Source organism: Castor canadensis, chromosome 18 (genome assembly GCF_047511655.1).
Source record: "Castor canadensis chromosome 18, mCasCan1.hap1v2, whole genome shotgun sequence".
NCBI lineage: Eukaryota > Metazoa > Chordata > Mammalia > Rodentia > Castoridae > Castor > Castor canadensis.
In genome coordinates, this window is record NC_133403.1 from 38,309,414 (window position 1) to 38,331,822 (window position 22,409).

Below are 22,409 nucleotides of genomic sequence, written 5' to 3' on the forward strand. Positions count from 1 at the left end.
CACAAAGCCCCGAGTTCAAACCCCAGTCCCAGCAAAAAAAAAAAAAAAAAAAAAAACAGCAGCTAGTGTTATGGCAAGACGGTGGTGCCTCGGCCTGGGGAGTTACTGAGAGGGTAGAAAGGTGTTAAGGCATCTCAGTAACGTTCTGTTTCTTGACAAGTTTGTGTTCACACTGAGCTGCACTTCTAGGTGTTTTTCTGTAGGGATGTTATACAGGACAGGTTTCTTAGCAGTACACCAGGACAAGGAAACCAAGAAAGAAGCACACCTTTCATTTTGAAAACATGAGAAATCTGTAATTCACTCATTTATACTTTTAATTTCAATTGCTTTTTGAAAGAGGACAGCTGATGGAGGAGTAACTTAGTAGGAAGTCATAACAGGAAACAAGGTTATTAGCACCACCTTTTAAATTTAATAAACTGCAAGGAGGAGTTGGAGGCCCTATGTGCTAGGGCAAAACAAGGAATGGGTGCTGCAGTGGTTCGCACCTGTAATTCTAGTTACACAGAAGCAGAGCTCAGGGATTGTGGTTCCAGGCCAGCCCAGGCAAAACACTCGTTAAAGACTGCATCTCAGTAAGCTGGGCATGGTGGTGCATGTGGGAGGTGTACATAGGGCCAGAGTGGCTCAGGCAAAAAATGCAAGACCCTATTCAAAAATTAAAGCAGAGCTAGGTGCTAGTGGCTCACACCTGTAATCCTGCCTATTCAGGGAGGCAGAGATTAGGAGGATCAAGGTTCTACGCTGGTCCCAGGCAAATATTTCATGAGACCCTATCTAGAAAATAATCATTACAAAAAAGAGCTGGTAGAGTGCCTGCCCAGCAAGTATAAGGTTCTGAGTTTAAACCCCAGTACTGTTTAAAAAAAAAGAAAGAAAGAAAGCCCTGGGGGGCATGACTCAAGTGTTAGAGCACCTGCCTAGAGTTCAAACTCCAGTACTGAAGAAAAAAAATTAAAAATAGAAGTTATAGCCAGGCACCAGTGGCTCACGCCTGTAATCCTAGCTACTCAGAAGGCAGAGATCAGAGAGCACAAAAGGAACCACAAGACCTAGCTGAACGCCAAGTACAAATTTTATTTTTATTATAAGGAAATTGATAATTATAATAGTAAAATAAAAGAAGGGAAAGGGGCTCTGACATTTGGTTTTCAGAGCAAGCTTGGGGCTGAGGCCTCAGTCCTGATCAGGACAGGAAGCGCTTAGCTTCCCCACTTACAGGGCAGCTGAGGATAAAGGAGCCAAGCTCCCTACCAGGGACAGAAGGCAGTGATGCCACATGCATGCTGAGAGACAGCTTAAAACACAGCCCCTAGTCCACCCCTCCAATTCAACTCTCCAAAGGCCTCATTCCTAACGTGACAACCGGCCTGACTGCTTTACCAGAGACCCCAAGGCTGGAATAGGCAGGGGCAGGGGTAGTACATAGGGGAGGTGACCCAAAAGCCTCAAGTTTAGCCCCCCACATAGAAGAGAATCACTTCACTAGTGGCTACCAGATTTTCAGAACCCACCCCCGCTTCCACCAGGACCTCAAAGCACCAAAAAGCAGTGGTGACAGTATGTAGAAGGATGGATCCCTGGCAGGTCAAGATGCCATACTTTATATTTCATAGTTGCTGAACGGCAGCCACTAAGGCTGAGACTTTTGTCACCAGCCTCGCTGATAGCCCTCCCTCAAACCCGAATTTCCACAGCACAATCTCAAAGACACAAAATGGCCATAACCTAGGAAAAGTTAAAATCTGGAAAGTCTCCCCTGCGTGAAAAGCCCCAGAGACAGGGCCTGCACCATGGCAAGTGCGGGTATGCATAGAAGATAGGAACCCATGGGAGGGGCCTCTGCAGACATCATTACTCCTCCTCTTCCTCCTCTGCATCCCCAGCTCCCTGCTGCTTCGGGGGCTTTGCCTGTGGAGTAACAACAGAAACAAGGAAGTGTGACAAGGCAGAGCTTCTCCCGGGGAGCTCTGAAGCTGTCTGGCTTCCACGGAAGCCAGCCTGTCAAAAGCCCAACAGTCCTTCAGTCCAACCAACCTGGTCCCAGCAAGTTCTCGGACTTGAAAAGCCACACTAGCCCCACCTATGTCCGAGTCCTCCCTGAGCACTACGACCTAGAACCCCGGTTACCTTTGCAGTTCTATTGCGGTAGTTGGCAGTTGCAGGCGTGGCCCGGGAGCTCCTGCCACTTTCACTCCTACCACTGAAAGAAAGGATTTACCAGCTCTTGAGATGGCCCTGAACAAAGGTCCAAAATGTCAAGTGGGAATGAAACAACTGGTGCTAAAGCAAAAGCAGGGCTGCAGGAGCAGTCAAACAAACCAACAGAAGAGCCCAAGGATGGCTAAAGAAGGTTTGGAATCAGGAAACAAGACAGGCGAAATCCAGCTCCTCCTCATGGGTGTAGCTCAATGGTAGTAGATGCTTAAATGGGTGAGGTACTGCGTTTGATCCCCAGCACTATTTAAAATAAAAAGAGGAACTGGGGCTATGGCTCAAGTGTAGAGCACATGCCTAGCAAGCACAAGACCCTGAGTTCAATCACCAGTACCACCAAAATAAGTCCTCCCCCCTTGCCACAGACTCATTCATATCCATGCTGGACCAGAGTGACCAGACTGCCCATGTTCTCTGCAGCTACTCTTGGGCTCCGCTCCCAGGCTACTGATTGTTACCTGGCTCCATATGCCCCCGCAGGCCCTCGGGGTAGAGAGGGCACAAGGCTTTCTGGACAGAGATTTCGAATGGAGTGTATTGCTGCAGCATGCCCGGGGGCCATGGCTCCGGTATAGCCACTCCGATTCCGCCCCCCGATGTCCTGGCTGTCTGTGTTGTTGAGCTTTAGCACTCGAGGAGGGCTGGGCTGGAACCCAGAACTGGGGCCTGATGTTGATTTTAGTAGCCGGTTACAGGTAGTTGTCATATTACTGATGGGTCTGCTGGGAGGCAGAGGGTAGCTGGATCCTTTAGCACTTTCCTGCTTGATATCATCCATGTAACACACAGAAGACAGGTCTCCTGGGAAGAGAAGAGTAACAGCTTTAGGGCAAAGTCTACTGTGCTATTAACACTGGATTCAGGGTAGGAACGAGAAGATTCTGGATTGAAGACAACTAAAGACTGCTGGAACCAACAACCCCAGGAAAGAATGGGAAACACTTTGCCTACCCCACACATTGATCACCTGAGTCCTCAACTACGGCCTCCTAACTATTCCACAGTGTGTAAGAAACCGAAAATAATTTCTGACTGGCTTAAAAGTGGTAAGTTTCAAAAACAGTTTACATACCCCTCAGCATGAGGCTTGTAAATAACACCAATGGTAACAATGAAAAAGTGCACATCAGGAGATCCACAGCTTATTATAAACATTAATTATAATTGTTATGACTGTCCCAAAAGCCATTACCCTAGAAGTCCACACTTAAGACAGCACTGTTTAAATCTGGGACCACACTGGCCTTAGTAGACTTTCCCAGGAGACCCTCATGTGTTTGGGAACTGAAGACGCAGATGAGAAGCAGGAAGCAGGCCCGAGCCTGTGGCCTTTCAGCTCTGGCTGATACCCTGGTGTCTGACACGCCTCCTGAGTAGCTGTGGTGAGGTCTCTTGAGGCTCAGAATCCTGTCTAAGAATCCCTTCCATCCCATGGTTGTTTGCTGTGGCTGGGCGCTGGTCACACTGGTCCTAAACAAGAAAAACCAGAATTAGTCCTCAGAACCGAGAGGGGTGGGAGGAAAGGTAGGAGCAGCAGGTCAAGTGATCATACCCCATCTGGAGGGAGACTTTGACAACCACTAAGAAAGTTCTGGGAACTAAGAGAAGCCCACACCTCAGAGCAGTCATTCCCTGTGAGCACCTAGGGCACGGACAGAAGCACTTTCTACTCTGTGCAGAAATGAAGGATGGGCTGGTCTTAAGGACCAGAAAAGCTTTTCTATACTTTGACCAGTGTTTGTGTGGTGTTTTATTTCATGGTCTCCTCTCCCCTAGGAGATAACCAGCTACTTTTTTCCCCTATCTACATCGTGATCCAAAAGCAGAATTCTTTCCTATAGAGATGAAGCGTATCATTTTCTAATATCAAAATAAATGATACCTACAGTGTTTGCTCCTAAAAGTAAGATCGGACACAAAACGTGTTTTCCACTAGCAGACTGGGATTCTACACTGAAGAAGATGGCAAAGGACTTCAAATGTCTAGTCCAACTTCCTCATTTACAAACATACCCAGTCAGGGACACAAGACCAAGATCACACAAGACAAAGCCAGAACGAGATCCCATGTCTCCTGGAATGCAAGTCTCAAGTGAGACTCCAATGGAAGAATCTGCCTGTTCAAAAGGAGAATGCACCAGACATAATCCCAGCACTTCAGAGGTGAAGGAAGAAGATTGCTAGTTCTAGGCTAGCCTGGGCTACATAGTCAGACCTTGTGTTAAAAAATTTTTTTTAAAAAGGGAGCAAAAGTAAATAAAATGTATCACTGACTCCAGGAAAAGTCTCAACTAAACCCTCTGGCAGTGCTCCCATGCCTGCTCAAAAGCCATCCTGGGGATGGTGGCATGGTTCAAGTGATAGCAAGTATGAGGCACAGAGTTCAAACTCCAGTACAACAACAACAACAAAAAAAATGAAAAGCCATCCTGCCTCTTGGGTTCTCAGCTAGTGATGTGATAGTTTCAGTTACAAGAAAGCTGAGAAAATGTCAAGGCCTAAGTTACTGAACACCTCAGTGAGCTTCCCAAACAGAGCATGTGCTCCTGTCCAGGTGGGAATGTAATCTGAGGACCGCGGAAGCAGCCTCACCGTGGAGGCTTCAAGCTCGCTCACAGGATCAGGGGACGGTCCTCCAAGGACTCTCACCTGGTGATGGAACAGCACCTCCTCTTCCAGTTGAACCCCACAGAATTCACACGGGATGATAATGCTGTCTTCCACAATGGGGGAATTGCTCAGGCCCATCAAAGATTCTAACTGGTTACGTGTAGCCTGCTGTAGAATGTTCTGGAAGATGACATCAGGATCCTCTACCCCTCTAGGGGAAGAGCCGCCAGTATGGAGTGAAGGTAAGGCACGTGAAGGGTTACAGCTTGTCTGTCATTCAAAAAACACAGGTTTAAAAAAATCTGAAGTTAATGAAAAACTACATTCCTAAAATATTCTCTACAAGAAGTTAAAGTATTTTAATACCACTTAATACTCAGGATGACTAAAAAGGCTCAGGAGAATGTAAACAGAATATTTACTTTACTTTTAAACATTGCTAGATTGGCTTTTTGTTACTGTTTTTTATGTTTTATGGTACTGAGGACCAAACCCAGGGCCTCCAGCATGACAGGCAAGCAGTCTAGCATTTGAATCACACCCCTAAGCACCACACCCCCATATATTTTTTGTATTTTAAAACCCAGGCTTACCTCAAACGCTCAATTTTTCTGCCTCCTAATCCCCCTACTGCCTCCTGCATAGCTAGAATTACAGGAAGGAGCCACCATGCCCAGCCAAAAAGATCTTTCTTTTGTTGTTTTGTTTTTGAAGTACTAGGAATTGAATCCAAGGCCTTTATCTTGGTAGGTATTGGGGACAAACCCAAGGCCATCACTTGAGCTCTAGAATACTATATTGTTTTAACTTTTTTTCTACTATATTCATGTACTTATTCTTTTTTAATTAATTCACAAAGATTCAAAGAAACAGCTTCTCAATGCTACAGAGTAAAAGAAAGGTCCTAATATTCTCTATTAGCCTTATTAATGGATTTTCTTCTGCTGCTTCTAACCATTAACTAAATGTATTCAAAGAGTGTATTATTCTATTCAGAGGAGGAAGGAGTGTTTCATCATCCAAAACATTGAGACTACTTGGAAGTCTTAGGAATGCTGGATTTGGCCAAACCAAAACAGAGCCCCAAGGAGTACTGAAGAAAAAAGGGTTCCTCATAAGCCCAGTGGTGGGGTACATGTCTGTAGTTCTAGCTGCTTGGGAGGCTAAAGCAGGAAGATCACGTCAACCCAGGAGTTAAGGCCTACGTCTGTAACATAGCAAGACCACATCTCAAAAAGATCATGTCTCAAAAACAAAAAAAGGTTCCCTCCGCTAGGTAATCCTCAAACACATAAGCCTATTCCCTGATCATTCCTAGCTGGCTCAAGAATTTTCAATCATTCAAAAAATACCTGGCTTCTTTCATATAGCATATATTGAAAGATTTAAAAAGTAGGAAAACCCAGAACCTGCCATCAGGAAACTTAGCCCGTGGTGTAATCCATCAGGGGTTCGAGAAACCATATCACAAGTCTGCACCACATGGAGGATCTGCTGGGATGGGACCACTGGTTCTATTTGAATGAGTACCATGTTTTCTGAGAGACAACAAGGCTGAGTTCCCCACCCACATCAGCTACACCAGGCTCAAAAACATAGTTGCGGCTTCTCTTTCCTTCCATTTCCCCGTTTTACTAAGTCTTCGTTGACAACTTAATCAAAAAAAAAAAAACCCCGTATTTGCCACGGCTATCCCTGGCATTGTATTGAACGTTTGCTCAAGCCTCATGTGCCTTGTCAACACCAAGTTCAGCCTGTTCACATTCCGACTTGAAGCCCCAGGCAGTTGTCAACACACCTGATGGTCAATCAGCAGCTCCTCGGGGTACAGCTCCTCACAGAATTCACAAGGCAGCATGGTCTCCTCAGCTGCACCTACGCATTTAAGCCACAGGGTTAGACCCAGCGTGAACAAAATCAAGCTTCACTACAACATTTTATTCCCCTTGCAGGGTTTTAGATAAAAGCTGGGCTTCAGGCTGGGATATACCTAGAAGTACAGTGCTTTCTTGGCATGTTCAAGGCAAGGCCCCAGCTCGATCTTAGCATCACCCCCCCCAAAAAAAAGCCGGGTGCTGGAGGCTCACACCTATATCCTAGCTACTACTCAAGGAGGCAGAGATCAGGAGGATCACAGTTTGAAGCCGAGACCCTGTCTTGAAAAACTTTATCACAAAAAATTGGGCTGGTAGAGTGGCTCAAGGTGAAGGCCCTGAGTTCAAGCCCCAGTACTGCAGTTTGAGGCCAGCCTGGCAAATAGCTCACAAGACCCCATCTCCAAAATAACCAGAGCAAAAGAGACTGGAGGTGTAGCTCAAGCAGTACAGCACCTGCTTTGCAAGTGGGAAGCCCTGGGTTCAAACCCCAGTCCACTCAACAAGTGGGGAGTAAGGGAACTCACCTAATTAGGTTTTGGCTCTGAGCAGAAAAAGGGAAAGTCTACTAAGCCACAGCACCTTAGAGGCTTCCTGTTCTGTAGGTTTGAGGTCAGAATCCACACGTAACTCTGGGCATTTGTGGCTGTTAAAAGACTAAGCCAAAAACTCAACCTAAAGTTACCTATTAGGGCTAAGGATGCATCTCAGTGGTAAAGTGCATCATATCTGAGGCCCTAGGTTCAATCCCCAGGACTGAGGAAAAGGAGACAGACAGACAGACAGTTGAGCAGGCAGGTCAACATGGAGGATAAAGTGAAGTCTGAAACACGTACATGGAATTCAAGAAGGAAAAGCTACAGAGAATCAAAGACAGCCAATAATCAAAGAAATAACCGAATTTTACAACTAAATTAAAAATACTAAATTTCTGAGTCAGGAAGGCTAGCAAATTCCAAAAAAATTTAAAACCAGAGAAATCTTCAAGGGACTACGAACCACCAAAGACAAAAATGTCTTAAAATCAGCCAGACAGAAAAGGCAATTACTTACAGAGATGTAACACTAATTGATAAGTTCTCTGTTGCCAACCGAATCCAAAAACCAGAATATCTTCAAAAAATCTAAGAGACTTAATAGACGACCTAGCATTTCTCTAGCATGACCAGAAAAACTAACAAAAATGATGACAAAATGAATTTTCAGACAAACCAAAATAGGCAATATACAACCAAGAGACATTTTCAATAGAATTTCTAAAGAAAAGAAAAAGATAATTACATAGAAGGTAATTCTGCGAGGCAACAAAGAGTAGTTCAGGAGGTTAAAAAGAAAAAATAAGAATTCTAATACATAGTCATAAAAGGACTGATCAGAATTCTAAGGCTATCATATTGATTGAGAGAAATATGGTAAGACTGAATAAATTTAGTCTTTGCTAATAAGCATGATAAAATTTCCAGAAATCGTTAAAACAGATACAGACAATATAACTTTCAAACTAGTAGAGAGGAGACTATCACAGAAAAAGATGCTGTGCAAATGTGAAAAAGGCTATGTCTGGAATTAGGGCATTTTCTTGAGAAAGCAGCAGCAACAATTAGTTATAAACAGAAAGGATTAAAAGAAACAAAAGGCAGACTTTATTAACACCCTATAGAGGGTCATCAAGCTTAAAAATGGAAAACAGCCAGGCATGGTGGTACCAGACAGTAATCCCTGCACTCAGGAGGCTGGGGTACAAGGATGGCAAGTTGGAGCCCAACCTGCACTACACAGCAAGATCCTGTCTCAAAAAGAAAAAAAAAAAAAAAAAAAAGTTAACCGAAATAGCAAAGAACACAAACCCATACATTAACAAGTCCCTATTTTGCTCCTCAAAATGAAGAAGCCTCCCTAATAAAAGCAGCTGTTAAACAACTCCAATGTATCATACTTTCACATCCTGTTATATACAAATAGTATCTCTGGAAGGCTAGCTAAGAAGCAAGTTGTTGAAAGTGATGACATCTGTTACCAGTTTGTCTACCAGGGGTAAGAAGGACACTTACTTTTCCTTTTAAACCCTTTGGATAGTCTTTTAAATTTTTCTTGGGCCATGACAATACTGGGGTTTAAGCTTAGGGCTTCCCATTTGCTAGGCAGGCATGCTACTGCTTGAGCCACACCTCCAGCCCTTTTGCTCTGGTTAGTTTGGAAATAGGTTCTCACTTTTTGTCCAGGCCATCCTGGACCGCAATTCTCCTATTTTACACTTCCTGCCATAGCTGGGATACAAACAGGTACCACCATGCCCAGCTTTTTCTGCTGAGATGGGGGTCTCACAATTTTTTTTCTTTAACGGCCTTACTGAGATATAACTGATACCACACCATTCACTCATTTAAAGTACACACAATCATTTTTATTATATATGTAAATTAACTATTTTTAAAACTCCTCTACAAGCCAGGTATGGTACTTCACACTTGTAATTCCAACATTTGGGAGGCTGAAGCAGGAGGAATGTGACTTAAAGGACAGCCTGGGATACAAAGTAAAAAGGACTCTATCTTGAAAAACCCAATATAAAACAGGACTGGTGGAGTGGCTGGAGTGGTAGAGTGCCTGCCTAGCAAATGTGAGACCCCAAGTTCAAGGCCCAATACCACGCAAAAAAGAAAAAAAAATTCAAGGCTGGCCTGGGCTACATAGGTGAGACCCTGTCTCAAAACAAAACAAAATAAAACACAGAAACAACACCAATGGAGCATTCCTGACAAAATTGTAATCAGAATTTAAACATGAGAACAATTAGGAAAGTATAAATAATTGGCCTGGACTTTTTCAAAAGTGCCAGTGTCATGAAAAACATAAAAAAGAAAAAAAAAAAAACTCTAAAGAACATTCTGTCCAAGATGGACCTTGTGTTCAATTTCTGAGTAAAATTTGTACTGTGTTTACATAGGAGAATGCCCTTGTACTTAAGAGACAGATGCCAAAGTATTTCAGCACGAAATGTTCTGTCTTCCAACTTACTCTCAAATTGTTCAGGGGAGAATAATGAAGCTGAAGGTGGAAAAGTACTAACTTGGTGAATGAAGGGCATAGTATTCAGAATGCTATTCTGATAAAAATAAGCTGGAAAAAACAAAGCAAGCAAGCAAATTCTGTCTCATGAAGTATTATTTCAATTTTATGAGTTGTATAAGGTAAGACCAATAAAAACTGTAGGGAAACTAGTGCAGAATAAAACCTACCTTTGATGTCACTCAGGGAACTGGGACCACCATGAGACTGATCTGCCTCACATACAGTCCTCCAGAAGTCCTGTTCTGCCACCTTGGACACCTGGCCTTCATTTTGCAGACTTAAGGCCAACATGAAATCCAAGTTTGCACTCTCCTCACCACCCTTTGTGGGGAGCTGTCGGCTTCTATTCCTTTCCTGCCTTTCTCGTTCTTCAACTGGAAAAAACAATCAGCGCTCAGCACACTAAAGATACTGCGACTCCTCAACCCAAATCCATGTCTAGCAAATGGTCAAGGTTTACAGACATCCCAACACTCGGGGCTAAGGCCCTGGTTCTCACCCACCACGGAGCATTTCCAGCCATAGATAAGGCTCCATTGCTATTTTAAACGTATTATCAATAAGCTATGTTGAACTGTGGGCATGGCTTAGGTGGTAGACAGGCACAAGGCTGTCTACCACCTAAAAAAAAGCCGTATTACTGAGCCACAACTATGATATTACATAGCACAACTATGTGCTAAACATTTTGCATGTATTTTCTGCATTACAGCAGAATGTCTGTTTAAAGCACAGGGTAAGATTGCCTCAACTCAAATCTCAGCTCTCCTGTTTACCTGCCTTCTTGAAGGCTGTGAGAATTAAGAGTTAATACAAGTAAAGCGTTCTGCAAATGCCTGAGGCACAAGCACCAGCATCACCATTGGCCCTAACATCAATCCAATCCCATTTCAGAGGAAAGTTAGGTATTCTTCCCAATGTCACCTAGCTTGTGTCAGGTTTTTACAATCAAGATCTAGTTGGCCCCAAAATCCTGTTCCCATTTTCCCCAGAATTGTGATACCATTCTAGTTTCCTAATCACAAACACAACTTACATAGATTATTCTGAATTGGAAAATGGGCTGTCATGTTCCTTTGGCTTGCAGTCCTATTGTGGAAAGAGTCTGACTCAAAGGTTCTCAGGGGCCTGCGGGGTAGCCTCATGGGTGGGTCCAGAGCCTCAATTTGTCGGAGGAGTTGGGATGCAATCCAGATTCTGTCTTGACCCCAAGACTCATCATACATATTAGAAGGTATGGCAGCCTCCTTCCTCTTTTCCTCTTCCCCCCTCCCACAAACTTCAGGGTGACTCTTCAGATCTTTTACAAGGACATTGCGCCCACAGTTGCCACACAGCTCTGTCCGGGCACCACAGTAATCTTCGTGTTCCTTCAATTTGAGAACAGAAAGTTCCAAGTCACAGTGCTGGCAGACAGCAAGCCGCAGAGGGCACTCCGTCTCCTGTAACACAGAGCAATGAGGCAGTTAATTTGCACAGCTAGGAAAGGCTGTGTCTTAATACAAGGCAAGGTAAGGAAAAATACCTACTCCACTCTTCTCTTCCAACACTAGCCTTGCCTGCTTTGCTTTCAAAGGATTTATAGTTATAGCTTCTTTTGTTCCTTCTACAAAGTTCTTCAATAGGAAAAAAGAAACCCTTAAAAGAAATCTAAGCTATGCTACCTATCACATCATTTTGTGCACATTTAACAAAGTAATTCAAAATCAGCCAGAGCCCAGAAGCAAATAGCAAGAAGCAAAGCAACTGATATTTTGTCAAAGCTCCACCAATTCCCCTTAGTAGTCCAACTCAGTCTTAGGTAGCCAATAATAAGAAAGAGACTGACCTTTAGGAAGACCCTGATTTTTTTTTATTTTTCTAACATTCAATATTTGTATTCAGCACTGGCTTTTCCCCCTCCTTTGGTTTTTTTGAGACAAAGTTTCACTAGGTAGCTCAGGCTGGTCTTAAACTCATGATCCTCCTAACCTTGGCCCCTGGGTGCTGGGATTACAAGCATGTACCACCACACCCAGCTTAGCACTGGCTTTAAACATATCAAATAAACCAGTTCTATTCCAACTTCTACTCCAAATTTTATTCTGAATTTTTCACCAATAAAGATGACTCCAAGACTACAAATAGTAAATAAAAGATAAAACCTCTTCACTTAATTAGAAATTGCCAAAAAAGCAATAAAAACATTACAACATAAAAGAATATGTTACTATGATATGCACAATCTAAAAATCAGGATTGCCAATGGCTCACACCTGTAATCCTAGCTACTCATGAGGCAAAGATCAGAAGGATCAAGCAAATAGTTCACAAGACGCTATCTTGAAAAAACTCTTCCCAAAAAGGAGCTGGTGGAGTGACTCAAGATGCAGGCTCTGAGTAACCCTAGTAACACTAAGTAAATAAATAAGTAAATAAATAAATAAATAAATAAATAAAAAGGTATGTTAGGGACATCTTGTATTTGTACCATTACAACAATTGGTGTTTCAGCATAAGCTCCCAGAAACAGATGACAGAGAAGGTAGAAGACAGTTTATCAGAGGTTGTTTTACACAGAAAGTAAATGCAAGGGCTGGCAGAGTGGCTCAATTGGTAGAGCACCTGCCTAGCAAGTATGAGGACCTGAGCTCAAACTCCAGTACCAACAAAAAAAAAAACCAAACAAGGTAGATGCTAGAGCCAGAGAAACAGTCATTACTCTGTTGTTAATACAACCTCACTCATACCCCAGAGGCTGGCAAGGCCTAGTAAAACATACAGCAAATGCTTAAAGAAAAATAACAAGCTAGGGATGCAACTTAGTGGGAGAGCACTTGGCTGGCATGTGCGAGGCCCTGCGTAAAATGTCAAGAACCACAAAAAAAAAATTAGGAAATTAAGAGTGTCAAAGTATTTATGAAATGTTTTTCTCTATGACGTGGGTTTACAAGTAGGTCTTATTTCCTTTCTGTACCTTCCTCTATTTCTCAATTTACCTACATGGAATGTGAATTATCTTTTGTACTTGAATTACAAATTAACTTATGGTTTTATTGAAATACATACAATGAAATGCACCAATCCAAAGAGTACACCTTGATGAATTTTTATGTGTACAGATACTACCTAAATAGTTGTTGGGATTTATTTATTTTTGTGGTACTAGGGATTGAACCCAGGGCCTCATGCATGCTGGGCAAGCACTCTACCACTAAGCTACACACCCAGTCCAGTTGTTGGGATTTTTTTATTGATAAATTAATATACTCATTCAATGTTGGCCAGTTTTATCTCAACCAGTGACCACTTGGTACCAATTTCTCACTCACCAAATGCTGAGGAATTTCTTTAGGCATCAACAGCATATTATTCAAATGATCAAAAAGGCAAAACAAAACTACAATATGTAAGGTGGGCTGTGTGCTGAAGAGGTTATTTCAAACTGCCAACCCCAGGCTTAGTTTTGTACTCCCCAGTAAGGCTGCCAATAGCCAAACCCCAGCAAAAATGACAGACTTAGTACCAAAGGAAAAAACTAAGGCTGAGCAGGTTGTACAATAGGCAAGCAGCCAAATGTGGTAGTAGTCAAACAATCAAAACTTCAAATAGGCTAGGAAAGGTAGTATCCGTGTAAGACGGTGCAGAACAGACTCCACCAAATTGACTTCTACTCTGCATGTAGCTCTGTAATCTCAGTAGGACTTGTCCCATGTAACTCCCTCCTTTCACAGTGCAAGAAGACTAACCTCATGCTTCTTTAACTGCCTCTTCTCCAACTTCTCATTACATTTGCACGTCACCTAGAGTAAGAAGTGAGAATCAAAAGGTTTTGTGACAATATGCTCAGTCATTATTGCCCAGTAGCAAGTATAACACACTTATGAACAACAGCCAAAAACAACACGTTTATTAATGTGTGGGTTAATTGGCAGTTCACCTGACAGTGTTCTGTGGCCATGTGACTCTCCATATCAGACTTGGGAAATGGTTCCTTGCAGACAGGACACATACCGATGTTCCTTCTACAGTGGATTTCATGGATGGTAAAGTTACACAAAGGAATTTCTTTTGTGCTGCAGAAATATACAAAAGAAAAAGGCAAGCATTACTACTGATCTATGCCTTTTCTTGCATTGTTGTTATCACATAGAATCTGTCTTGTCCCAATCTTTAGACTCCATTGTCTCTTGTGAGTGAATTGCTTATGTACAAACTCATAAGACTGTCATTAAGAACTAAGTCCTTCTTTCTGTACATGCTGGGCTAAAAAAAAGAAAAAAAACAAAGAGAGAGAGAGAAAATTAAGTCCTAATGGCTGAATCCTCTGTGCAACACGCTAAGGTACCAGTGTTACACATTACCTCTAAAGCTCAGTCCCACTATCTCCAAGTCGGAGCTGATCACAGCATGACATCATGCAACAAGAACTGAGCTAATCTTTTGTAAAACCATCCATGCCCCAAAGCAGAGTGATACACTATTAAGATTATTTAAAAATAAAGAAAAGAAGCTGGGTGACAGTGGCTCATACCTGTAATCCTAGCTACTTGGGAGGCTGAGATCAGGAGGATCACAGTTCAAGGCCAGCCCAGGCAAATAGTTCCTAAGACCCTATCTCCAAAATAACCAGAGTGAAATGGACTGAAGGTGCCACTCAGTGCACTCTGCTCTTTGCAAGTGCAAAGCCCTGAGTTCAAACCCTGGTCCCATCCAAAAATGAAAGGGAGGGAGAGAAGAAGGGAGGAAGGGATAAAAGCAGCCTACCACTTATTTTCATTTCCAGTCATTTTGTTGTTGTTGTTGTTTTTGTATTTCTTCTCCTGGTGCTGGAAAATGAACCCAGGGCCTCATGTATGTTAAGCAAGCACTCTACCCCTAAAGCCATACTCTCAGCCTCACATTCTCAGTCTTAAGTAGTTTATTAGATTTTATTCCATAAAAAGACAGAACATGAGAGGTGTAGTTCAGTAGTAAAACATTTGCAGCTGGCTGGTGTAGTGACTCAAGTTGATAGAATACCTGCCTAGCAAGCATGAGGCTGAGTTCAAACCCCAGTACCACAAAAAGAAAAAAGGTCAAACTAGGGCTGGAAGTATGGCTCAAATGGTAGAGCACTTGCCTAGCAAACACAAGGCCCTGAGCACAAACCCCTATACTACCTTTTTTTTTTGGCAGGGACTGGGGTTTGAACTCAGAGTCTACATCTTGAGCCACTCCATCAGCCCTTTTCTTGTGATGGATTTTTTTGAGATAGGGTCTGGTGAACTATTTCCCCAGGCTGGCTTCAAACTGAGATCCTCTGATCTCCACCTCCTGAGTAGCTAGGATTACAGGCTGAACCACCAGGGCCCAGCTATCAAAATCTTTAAAAAAAAAAAAAAAATTCCCTCCTAAAAGAGTGGATGCCAACTTTGGGACAGCCAAAGGGAAAGAGGAAATTGCCTCCATTATGAATAGGCTAGGTGCCTAGTGAGAAACAAGCTCTCTGCCTAGGTCAATGTAAACCTCACTGCAAGGTACATAAAAATGAGATTCTGATCCTCTTCTTTGGGTCCAGTCTCCTCCCTCACTTTTTTTGCCATTCTCATTTAGTGGTGCAATCAAACATCCTATCTATGTCTCAGAAAAGTTAAGAGAGCAAGGGGCAACCTTAAGTGAAAGAGTAGGTCACCACACCCAGCTGAGAGAACAAATGCTAGGTTTTGTTTATACAATGTTCAGGATAACCTGTTGACACAAGTACCCTATATATACAAGGCCTCTAAAACTTCAGAACTGAAATAAAAAGTACTAAGGACCACATCATCATATGAGGAAGAATCAAAACTGGCTGTCAAGTTAGACCACAAAGCATTTACTAGTCTAGATTTTTACCTTTTGGGAAACCTTAAAAGAAAGTTAGAAGATATTTGCAACAACCATATGAAACAAGTGCCTGCTGGGTTTTTTCTTTTCAGATTTTATTGCCATGATACTCCCATCAAACATTCCAGCCTGCTGAGTGCCAGTGGCTCAAGCCTGTAATCCCAGCTACTCAAGAGGCAGAGACCAGGAGAATCCTGGTTCAAAGCCAGCCCAGGCAAACAGTGCCACGAGACCCTATCTCAAAAAAACCCTTCACAGAAAAGGGGTGGTGGAATGGCTCAAGGTGTAGGCCCTGAGTTCAAGACCCAGTACCACAAAAAAAAAATTCCAACCAGACAAAATACTAATAAACTTGTATCCTACCAACAGATAAAAATGAAGATGTTTTAAGTGAGAGTAAATAAGAACATAATTCCTTTTGGGGGGGATGGGGACAGGGAAAAGGTACTGGGATCTGAACTCAGGTCCTTGTACTTGCTAGGCAGGTAAATAAAGGAAAATGGGTTTGTTCTGCTTATTTTATGTACTGGGATTTTGGGATTTGAACTCAGGGCCTTGCCCTTGCTAGGCAATCGCTCTACCACTTGAGCTACACCTTCAGCCCCATAATTCCTTATAAAAACTACTAAAAGCCCCAAGAAGTGCTAAGCCAAGTTAAAAGGTAAAATTTCATTCAAGATAGAAATTACTTAAAAGGCAAGTGGAAGCTCCCAGAAAAACCCCCAGTAGCCTTTCAAACTAAACACAGAAGTTTCTTCTTAAATATATGCAAAAATAGGGCTGGAGGAGTGGCTCAAGTGGTAGAGCGCCTGCCTAGCAAGCCCAAAGCTCTGAGTTCAAACCCCAGTACTATAAGAAAAAGAAAATTAAATATATGCAAAAATAAAAAGCCTACACATTAAAAAAAAAAAAAAAAGCCTATACATTAAAACACTGACGCTTCCATGCCCTAACACTCACTCTCCCTTAGACCAGACAATCCAATAAGAAAAGAGGTAACGGCAAAAACATCTTCAATTACAACCAACTGTTTTTTTTAAGTTTGTTGGCTGCCCAGTTGGATCTAATCAATGCTGAGATACTGAAGAGAACCTTAACTTTTCTTAGGAAAACAGGAGTATGGCTCTCAAGACAAACCTTAAAAGCCAGCAATTTAAATAGGGTTACTCAGATGGGAGGCTTGTATCGGCTTAGTCAGATTTCCATACTAATCTATTTTGTTCTTGAAATAAATTACTGTGGCTGTGAGTAACCTTATTTTCATTAGCTTCCTATTAACTCACCCTTTTATAATTCCCTTAGCACAGTTATTTATAGATTGTCCTAGGGTTCCTTCAGAGTAGACTGAAAATAAAAATACCTTAACCAGTATGTGTTTTTTTATAAAATCACAATGCTTTCTTGCTATTATCTCATTGATTACTTTGAGTCACTAACTATACATATAAACTTAAACAATGCAAGAAAAAGAAAAAACAAACAATGTTAAAATAGTTTGTAAAATTGCATAAGGTGATAGTGGCTGGTAGAAAGGAATACTCTATTAAAGCAAGGCGCTCTTAGTGAAATGAAATCTTGATTCCATACAGGGAAAGATTATGACCAGTAATTGCTCTATATATCCCAATTCTGCTAAAAGTTAGGCTGAGCAGAAAGAAAATGCAACAAAATAGTTGTCACCTGGCTCAAACCTTTCACCAATTTCCATCAAACCACTCAAATCTGTCTCCTACTTACAATTTGGTAAGTTAAACATAGCATATCCCAGCACAGCCAAAAAGAAAATAAACAAAAATTACCACCTGCTTTGCCTTTTTTGAAAGTTTTCAGTAAGAGTACTTGTGGACTAGGACGTGATAGCATACACTTATAACCCCAGCACTCAGAGGCTTAGGCAAGAGGATCTTGAGATCAAGGCCAATCTAAGCTACAGTTCAAGGCCAGTGTGGGACTACATAACATCATTTTTTTTTTTTCTTGGCAGTAGTGGTGTTTGAACTCAGGGCTTCCTACTTGCTAGGCAGATGCTCTACCACTTGAGCCACTGCTGCAGCTCATGACTGTCTTTAAAAATCAACTTGTACATCACCACTAAAATATCAAGAGAAGTTTCTTGAGAACTCTACCAGGACCCAGCTGATTGTTAACTAGATGACTACATTTCATTTCAACAGGAATTTCTCTTTCTTCTAGCTTATATAGCTTAAAAACACCAAAACAGAAAGCTTTAAATTCCAGACTATGCCAGTCTTCACTAACAGTTTTGGAGCCATGAAATGACAATGATTAAACTTCGCTGCCTTTAGAGTTTAGTTATTGCCTGGCATGTACAACACCCAGAATTCAATCCCCAGCACAGCAGTAAAAATCCTGAATTCAATCAGCTCCCATTTTTTAAGCAGCAAAATCCCCAGGTTGAACTGCTCTGTCACTGGATGTAGAGCCAAGCTCACTAAACCTTGCTCCTAATCAACCCCAAGACAGCCAGAGGGGCCACTCAGGAAATCTTTGTATCATACTTTGAAGAATGTCGATCTAGTCCAAATATTTTATTATGTTTTATAACAATATTTTATATATATTATATACTTTATAATGATATATAAGTTATAATGATAACTTCCCTTATACAGTTAAGAAAACTGAGACCCTAGGAGCTGAGACTCTAGGGTATAGCTCAGTGATAGAGTGCTTGCCTAGCATGCACAAGGTCCTGAATTCAATCTCTAGCACAGCCTTTGCCCTCACCCTCACCCCCAAAAAAAGTCTCCAAACAGTCTAGTATCTTGTTAAGTCATTAATTCAGAAACTTACTTCAGAAACATTAAGTAAATTAAATTCAGAAACATGAAGTAAATTCAGAAACACACTTACTAGAAGTGTGGCCCAAGCAATAGAGCACCTGCCTTACAAGCACAAAGTTCTGCGTTCAAACCCCAGTACCAATAACAAAAAACATGCAGCCCTGACTTCATCCCATTCTATTTAAGCCAACCTAAACCAATCGCCTTTCAAGTTACTTTACAATTTATTCAAAACTGATAAAAAAGCTCTAGTTCCATTGACTTGTACAGTACAGTCACACAGCTCCAATTTTAATCTACTAATAATCTATCCAAATCATTACAGAAACTAGTTTGTCCTCATTTCAAAAACATTAGATTTAATTTCTTACCAGTTGTCACACAGTCGAGTATCCTGGTCATCTAGAAATTCAGCCATCTTTAGCTCTTCCTGAAAACTAAAAAAGGAAGAAGTATGAACTTTCTCTTTCATTTCTGCTTGAAGGATGACATGCAAAAAAACCAACCCAGTAAATCCTTGGGGCTTTCCTTTTTTTATTATTTGTGTGTGTGTGTGTGTGTGTGTGTGTGTGTGTGGCACTAAGGACTGAACCAGGGCCTTGCAGATGCCAGGTAAATGCTCTACCACCGAGCTACATCCCCCACCACTGGGTTTTTTGAGACAGTCTCTCAATGTAGCCCAGGCTCACCTCAAAGTTGCCATTCTCCTGCCTCTACCTCCCAAGTGCTGGGATTTCAGGTGGAAATGGTGTGCCTTTTTTTTTTTTTTTTTGCGGTAGTGGGGTTTGAACTCAGGACCTCATTATTAAAATTTAAACTAAAAATAATTTGACTTACAAAAAAGTTGCCCTTCAACCAATTTCCCTAAATAAATAACTACTGTAGGGTTGGCAGATAGCTCAATAACTACTGTAGTACCTGCCTAGCAAGCACAAAACCCTGAGTTCAACTGCAGAACAGCCAAAAACAAATCACTAGTAATAATAAAATACTAGCAAATAAATAATAACACTAAAATACTAACAACTGTCCTATAGACCTTATTCAAATTCAATGACCTCCCCAACACCCTTTTTTTATTCAGTATCCATGCTAGGATAACAGAATGCATGTAGTTGTTATTTCTCCCTCATCTTCTATAATCTCCAATATTTCTACAATATTTCTGTTTTTCGGGGTGGGGGGGAGTAGTAGGATTTGAACTGAGAGTTTCAAACTCTGCCACTTGAGAGACACCCCAGCCCATATTTCTACAATGTTTATCTTTCATGACCTTATGCAGCTAATTGCTAGTTTACCTACCTAGTGGTTGATAGGTACTACCAAGTATTAATAGTTACTAGCTACTGCCTACTTATTTTGTAGAAAATCCTTCAGTTTGGGCTTGCCTAATTATTTTTCCAGGATTCAATTCAGGTTATACATTTTTGACAAGAATAGCACAGAAGTGATGTTGTATTCATCTCGGTGCCTTACATCAGAAGGCACATGATGTCAAGTCTTATTCTTACTGGTGATGTTAAATCTAATCACATAGTATGGTCAGATTTCTTCACTTGGAAATCTTCCTCCCTTTTAAACAAGATGCCAATGCAGAAAGCAAAGTGCTGGCAATTTCTCTACCAATATTTGCTTTACATTTTTTCTTTCCACACAAAAATACTCTTAAATACCAACCCCCACCCCCACCACCTCCACCAATAAGGCTCTAATGGTTTGGCATTAACAAACCAGCCTCCATTCTTAGTGCCCTGGCACAAAGTGTATTTACAAATTAAAAAAAAAAAATAGTGTCTGACGTAACAGCAATGTAATGGCCAAGAAAAATAAGCATATGGGACTGGGATATAGCTCAGTGAGATTCTGGGTTCAATCCCCAGCACTGCAAAAAAAGACCAAAAAAAAAGCATATGTAGAGATATGTGAGAGAGAGAGAGAGAAGAGGAAAAGGAAGGAAGGAAGGAGTTAGGGAGTATTTTAAGGAAAAATACAGAGACAAATGGGGATGGGAAGAAAAAACTCTAGATAAGAGTGGTCAGGAAGAACTTTCCAGGGAGGTGACATTTAAACAAAGACCTAAGGCCACAGCAAAGACAAAAAGGACCTGGAGAGGGGAAAGCCTATCTAGTCACTGGGAAGAGAAAAAGGCCTGAGGAAATGAAAGAGGAAGTAAAAGTACAGTGGAAGATAATGAAAAAGAATGATTTGAGAAGGCCTTATAAATATAGGATGAAGAAGCCATTGGATTATATTCCAAGATCCATGGTAAACCACGGCAGGGTTTTAAACCAGGGACTGACAACAGTCAAAGAAGTTTATCCACCCCCTTAGGAAAGCTCCAATAGGAACAGATTTCATCCCTTGAGTGTTTAGGAGGTAAGGGCTCCTAAACACTTTCTCAGACCTGGATTGAATCTAAGTGTGCTCCACTCCAGCCCTCGACGAGGCCAAATCTAAACTAAAGGGAGAGCCTGGGATGCGTGCGAAGGGTCAAGTTCATGGTCGGCCACCTGTGTGATTTAACCTCTCTGGGCCTCAGATTCCCCAGGAAGACGGTGACAGTACTTCCAGGGGTCGCTGCGAAGAGAAAACCAGCGAAAAGCACGGGAAGGCTTTTGGTACCTTAGAGGGAGACCGTTAGGGGTCGGCCAGTTGCCTCAGATCCCCAGAGGGGGGGGGGAGGCGAGAGCACCGCCTTCGCTTGTAATAGCAATCAACATTGACGGTGCGTTTGCCCACGGCTCAACGCTCACACCATCCATCTTTCCATCCCGACCACCACCATCCTAGCAGGGGAACGTCGGCGACCCCGTTTCAGAGAGGCGGTTACCCGCCGCGCCAGCGGGTCGGGGGAGGCCTCGAACCCGTGTCCCTCGGTCCGGAGGCCACACTCGGCCTCCCCGCGACCTCCCCAACCCGCCCCCCCACACACACCCAACGCCGGCAGCTCGAGGCTCGGGCTCCAAGCCCAGGCCGGCGCCGGGCCCAGCTCCGCCCCGGGCGCGGCGGCCACGACGCCCGCTTCCCCGGAGCCTCGACCCAGGCCTCCAAGGGGGCGCCGCCGCCCGGGGGCTGCCGAGGCTCGGCTTTCCTGAAGAGAAAGCGCCGCCTCCTCCAGCCTCCGGTGAAGACCCCGCGGCCCCGACATTGCCTCTCCGCAGCCACCCGGGCCGAGCACCCTCTCGCCCCTCTCTTAGACGCCGGCCTCCTTAGCCTCCCAGGCGCGGGCCGCGCTACCCCTCACCAGGGACGACGTGAGGAACCGAGCTGCCCCGCTAGCCACAGACACCGAGCCTCCTCCGTCGGCCGCCGCCGCACCGAACAACGGCCCCCGGAGTTGCCTCACTGCTTCCGACCCTCGTGGAGGAGCGCGCCCATTGGTCAGGGGCGCCGCCCGCTGAAGGTCGATTGGATAGCACCGTTGTCGCTCCCAAGGCCCCGCCTTCTGAGCCTGGATTGGTTCATCTGAGATTCAAGGGGGCGTGTTCCTAGAAGTCTCCGCCCCTACACATCTGGAATGAGAGGCGGAGCTGAGCTGTGAGCCTAAATGCTGGGTCTAAGAACAAGCTAATAATATTTGCATGAATAATACTGTGTCAACATTACTAATATGCCTAATATATTAAGATAATTAATGCCACTTGTTCTCTGGTCATGGACCATTAATACTTATTAGTCATTTTTGTTGAACGCCTGAACCGGGCGCTGGTGGCTCACGCCTGTAATCCTAGCTTCTCAGGAGGCAGAGATCAGGAGGATTGCCTTTGGAAGCCAACCCAAATAGTTCCCAAGACCCTATCTCAAAAATACCCAGCACAAAAAGGGCTGGTGGAGTGGATCAAGTGGTAGAACGCCTAACTAGGCGTTCCAATACCACAAAAAAAGTAAAAATTAAAAATAATTTTTTTACAAGACAAGGTGGTGGGCACCTCTAGTACCAGCTACTCAGGAGGAAGCTGAGGCAGAAAGATTGCTTGACACC

At 42.9% G+C, this 22,409-nt stretch overlaps 1 protein-coding gene across 2 annotated transcripts; it reads right to left on the reverse strand.

The window, feature by feature from the left end:
* Positions 1-1,060: 1,060 nt before the first annotated feature.
* Positions 1,061-21,899, reverse strand: Trafd1 (TRAF-type zinc finger domain containing 1). Of its 2 annotated transcripts, XM_020179292.2 has the most exons (12): positions 21,672-21,888; positions 18,799-18,864; positions 13,696-13,831; positions 13,505-13,558; positions 10,813-11,218; positions 9,944-10,150; positions 6,629-6,705; positions 4,870-5,100; positions 3,570-3,690; positions 2,679-3,021; positions 2,134-2,206; positions 1,061-1,914 (listed from the first exon to the last, which is right to left on the reverse strand). In XM_020179292.2, exons 2-12 carry the CDS (start codon positions 18,843-18,845, stop codon positions 1,858-1,860), a joined length of 1,752 nt encoding a protein of 583 aa, XP_020034881.2. In that variant the 5' UTR covers positions 18,846-18,864; positions 21,672-21,888; the 3' UTR covers positions 1,061-1,857. The 2 variants fall into 2 exon arrangements, with proteins under 2 accessions (XP_020034881.2, XP_020034883.2); XM_020179294.2 differs by lacking the exons at positions 1,061-1,914; positions 2,134-2,206 and adding an exon at positions 2,213-2,463 and having other exon boundaries at positions 21,672-21,899.
* Positions 21,900-22,409: the final 510 nt, after the last annotated feature.